This window comes from Monopterus albus, unplaced genomic scaffold (assembly GCF_001952655.1).
Source record: "Monopterus albus unplaced genomic scaffold, M_albus_1.0 scaffold25.1, whole genome shotgun sequence".
Taxonomy (NCBI): Eukaryota; Metazoa; Chordata; class Actinopteri; order Synbranchiformes; family Synbranchidae; genus Monopterus; species Monopterus albus.
Genome location: NW_018127905.1, coordinates 1,060,241 through 1,065,021, shown reverse-complemented (window position 1 = coordinate 1,065,021; position 4,781 = coordinate 1,060,241). Strand labels below are relative to the sequence as shown.

The 4,781-nt window shown below is 47.2% G+C and overlaps 1 protein-coding gene across 6 annotated transcripts in view; it reads left to right on the top strand.

Moving 5' to 3' along the window:
- Positions 1 to 4,781, top strand: part of LOC109957269 (NACHT, LRR and PYD domains-containing protein 12-like) — a 53,541-nt gene that overhangs the window by 29,071 nt on the left and 19,689 nt on the right. For 4 of the 6 annotated variants that reach the window (XM_020595007.1, XM_020595010.1, XM_020595009.1 and 1 more), the window contains exons 6-7: positions 1,404 to 1,580; positions 2,742 to 2,794. In XM_020595007.1, the coding sequence (XP_020450663.1) occupies positions 1,404 to 1,580; positions 2,742 to 2,794 (230 nt within the window). The remainder of the gene's footprint in view (positions 1 to 1,403; positions 1,581 to 2,741; positions 2,795 to 4,781) is intronic. The other 2 variants (XM_020595008.1, XM_020595011.1) reach the window with 2 other exon arrangements.

Sequence of the window (4,781 nt, the reverse complement as noted above, 5' to 3'; positions counted from 1 at the left end):
GGGGAACACAAAACAGTAGCTGGCTAGGGGATAAATACATACAAAAAAAAAACGGAAGAAAAAATGGCCTAGAGACTAGAACGAACTGGCAAGTGACTGAGGAGTGAAACCGGGTAATATAGTGAGCAACCTAATCAAGTGCAGCTGGTGATAAGGGAGTGAGGAACAGGTGAACGTGATTAGTGTTAATGGGCAAGAGACAGTAGGAAAGGTGAGGGAGGCCAGAGCGGCCGAGCAAACCTGACACAATCAAAAACAAGAATGATCCTCCCACAATTAATCCCTGAGAACAGATCAAAATACCTAAGAATAAGACAAAATATAGTATTCGAGATAGATCAAGAAATCAAGGAAAAGAATATTACTCCCATAATTAATCCCGCAATGGGGGAAATACCTGTATTTCAGCCTTGAGGATCTCTGAAAAACTACTGAAAAATACCTAAACAGACATGACAGCATTCAAGAGAAATCAAGAATAGATTTTACATATGTGCATATTTACAATGCATTTTACCCCAGGATTTGAGTATTGCACCTCAGTTGACTATTACATAGTCCCTCATAATTTCACCTATCTTATCACTGCAGTGATGTATTGTACAGTCTGATTGCTGTGGGGAGGAACGACCTGCAGTAACGCTCCTTCTTACACTGGGGATGTAGCAGTCTTGTGCTAAAAGAACTGTTCAGAGTCTCCACTGTGTGGTGCAGGGGATGGGAGGGGTTATGCATGATGGGTTTTAGTTTCGCCAGCATCCTTCTGTCCGTCACCTCCTCGATGGAATCCAGACAGCAGTCCAGGACAGAACCAGCTCTCTTAACCAGCCTGTTAAGTCTCTTTCTGTCCCTGTCCGTGCTACCTCCCGCCCAACCCACCACAGCGTGCAAGACTGCAGATGCCACCACAGTATCATAAAAAGTCCAAAGGAGGCATCAAAGGAGCTTGGTCTCCGCAACAAGTGGAGGCAGCCCTAGCCCTTCCTGTACAGGGCATCAGTGTTTTTGGTCTAATCGAGTTTTTTGTTGAGGTGGACACCCAGGTATTTAAAGGTGTCCACAATCTCAATATCAGAGCCCTGAAAGTTCACCGGCGTGAATGCTAGTGATTTCCACCAACACTCCATGGCTCCAAAACTTTGATAACACTATTTATTGTTTGTCCTGATTTGTCCTTTACCGAAGCAGCAGCATATTGTCATTAATATTAATGAAAGCTTAGTGTCACTTCTGGTATCTGACTGGTTTTAACCTGCATCCTATTGGGTTCAGCTGTTTGGAGTTACCACTTTGTGAACTTCTGTTTTCTAAACCTTCTTCAGCTCTGAACAGATGATGGAGCACTGAATGGTTTCAAGCAGGAACTTGGTCTTTTAATGTCACATGGTTTAATTTTTATTCAGACTGAAGGGCTGCAGGTTGTCAGAGACCAGCTGTGCTTCTCTGGCCTCTTCTCTGAAGTCCAAGCCCTCCCATCTGAGAGAACTAGACCTGGGCTTGAACAACAACCTGCAGGATCCAGGAGTGAAGCAGCTGTGTGGTTTTCTGGAGAGTCCAGACTGTCGACTGGAGACTCTGAGGTCAGACACCATGTTTTAGTTTTGTGCTGAGATGAATCTGATGTGAAAGTTGTGCTGACACCAAACTGCAGACATAAGGCTGATATTCTACTGATCCACCCTGAGGAGCTTCATGGGAAGCTGTTTCTTCTTCTGTGGTTTGGTCAATTGGTGGTTTATTTTCTCTGACATACTGTATGTTTAGAACAATAACCAACCCTGGTTTTAACCTGAGTCCTGTTGGGTTCAGCTGTTTGGAGTAAACCAAGTTATCCTCAGCTCTGAAAAGACAATGAAAAACTGAAGGGTTTCAAGCAGGAACTTGGTCTTTTATCATCACGTTGTCCAAAGTCCTTGGGTTTCAACATGTTGCTCAAGGACACTTTGACATGTGGACAGGAGGAGCTCAGGTTTCCAATCACAGTCCTTCTGATTAATGGCCGACCTACTGACCTACTGACCACCTGAGCTATAGCTGCTCATGTCAATCTGCTTTGGGATCAAAATGAATCGAGGCTGGTTTTATTCCAAGTCTCAAATTTGGGCAGATTTTAAAGTTAATATTTTCTGTCACCACAGACTTTCATGCTGTCGACTCTCAAATACTCACTGTGAAGTCGTGGCCTCAGCTCTGAAGTCGTGGCCTCAGCTCTGAAGTCCCACCCCTCCCATCTGAGAAATCTGGACCTGAGCTACAATAACCTGCCGGACTCAGGACTGAAGCAGCTGTGTGATCTAATGGAGAGTCCAGACTGTCGACTGGAGACTCTGAGGTGAGTAGAGGGTTGCAGTCAGTCCATGCTGCCTCAGCAGTATTGTACTAAACCCAGTCAGTATCAAAGCAAAGAGCCAGTGTTTCCTGTAAATTTGTCATTTCTCCATGGCCGATACATCTAGAAGAGCTAACAGCTGTTGTCTGGCCAACCTATGATTCACATGCTCTCACATTTCTGCCCACTGAAGGCTCAAATAAACAAGACATGCAGTAGCTGGAACATCAGGACACTGACGGTCAAATCCTGAGCTTCACACAGAGGGAGTGAAGCCACAGTTATCTGGCTGAGCCGCTGATCAGGCTTATTGATATAAAATCAATTCATGTTCAGCTGCTGAGACTAATGATCACTGTCAGACACAAAGTGGTTAGTTCCTCCCACTCTAACTGCTCTCTTTGTTCTGCAGGTTTGGTGACTACATCCATGCCAGGGAGGTTAAATCTTCCACAGACAAATCATGTGAGTAGTGAAACTGTTATGGTTGGTGTCAGCTGTGTCCATTACCCTGGCTGAAGTTGCCGAGGTAGTTAAACAAGTCCTCAATGGCAAGACACCGGAGATGGATGAGATCTGCCCTGAGTTTCTTAAGTCTCTGGATGTTGTGGGGCTGTCTTGGCTGACACGCCTCTGCAGCATTGAGTGGAGTTGGGGAACGGCGCCTCTGGATTGGCAGACCGGGGTGGTGGTCCCTCTTTTTAAGAAGGGGGACTGGAGAGTGTGTTCCAACTATAGGGGGATCACACTCCTTAGCCTCCCCAGGAAAGTCTATGCCAAGGTACTGGAGAGGAGAATCCGGCCGACAGTCGAACCTTGGATTCAGGAGGAACAGTGCAGTTTTTTGCCTGGCCGTGGAACACTGGACCAGCTCTATACCCTCACTGGGATGCTGGAAGGTTCATAGGAGTTTGGCCAACCCATCTACATGCGTCTTGTGGATCTGGAGAAGGCATTCGACCATGTCCCACGTGGCATCCTGTGGGAGGTACTTTGGGATTTAGGGGCGTGGGCCTTGTTGTTACGGGCTGTCTGTTCCCTGTATGACCGGAGTAGGAGCTTGGTTCGCGTTGCCAGCAGTAAGTCAGACCAGTTTCCAGTGCATGTTGGACTCCGCCAAGGCTGCCCTTTGTCACCGATTCTGTTCATTATTTTTATGGATAGAATTTCTAGGCGTAGCCAGGGAACAGAGGATGTCTGTTTTGGTGGCCATAGAATCTCATCTGTACTTTTTACGGATGATGTGGTCCTACTGGCTGCATCAGTTCAAGACCTACTGCGGCACTAGAGGGATTTGTAGCTGAGTGTGAGGCAACAGGGATGAGAATTAGCACCTCCAAATCTGAGGCCATGGTTCTCAATCGGAAAAAGGTGGATTGTCCTCTCCGGGTTGGGGGCAAGTTGCTCCCTCAGGTGGAGGAGTTTAAGTATCTCGGGGTCTTGTTCACAAGTGAGGGAAAAATGGAGCGGCAGGTTGACAGATGGATCGGTGCGGTGTCTGCAGTAATGCAGTCTCTGTAACAGTCCGTTGTGGTGAAGAACACTCTGTTGCTCTCAATTTATCGGTTGATCTATGTTCCTGTCCTTACCTATGGCCATGAACTTTGGATCATGACCGAAAGAATGAGATTGTGGATACAAGCAGCGGAAATGAGTTTCCTCTGGGCACACCCTCAGGGATAGGGTGTGGAGCTCAGTCACCCGTGAGGAGCTTGGGGTAGAGCCGCTGCTCCTCCATGTTGAGAGGAACCAGTTGAGATGGCTTGGGCACCTGTTTAGGATGCCCCCTGGTCGCCTCCCTAGGGAGGTGTTCTGGGCTTGTCCCTCCGGGAGGAGGCCTCAGGGCAGACCCAGAACTCGTTGGAGAGACTATGTCTCCCGGCTGGCCAGGGAACGCCTTGGGGTTCTTCCTGAGGAGCTAGAGGAGGTGTGTGGGGAGAAGGAAGTCTGGGGGGGCCCCTCTCGGACTACGGCCCCACGACCCGGAGGCAGAGTGCTCAGTTCAATTCAGTTTCATTTGTATAGAGCAAATTCACAACAACAATCTTCTCACTTTCACTGAGGTCTAGTATTCTAGGGAAAACCTTACAAATCGCAGAGCAAGCACTTGGTGACAGTAGAGATGGAAATTCCTTTAAATGGTGCAGTGAGTGAGATTTAGCCACACCTAGTGGTGAGGCTGCAGATTGCAACATTCAGCAACGTTCTCATACACTGTGTTGCAGCGTTTCACAAAGATTATCATAAATATAGGCCCAATTGCGTAACTACGGTCTTCTTTTTCAGATTATAGATCTTAAACTCATGGCAATGCTTCCTCTTGTTTCTAATATTACTTCTTCATCTTCCAAGTGTCTCCAAATCCAAGACAAAGTGTAAGCTGCTACTTCCTGAAAATGTGAATGTCACGCTCTAGAGCCAGTGTGTGGTTTGTCTGTTCTGTGCCCCTGTA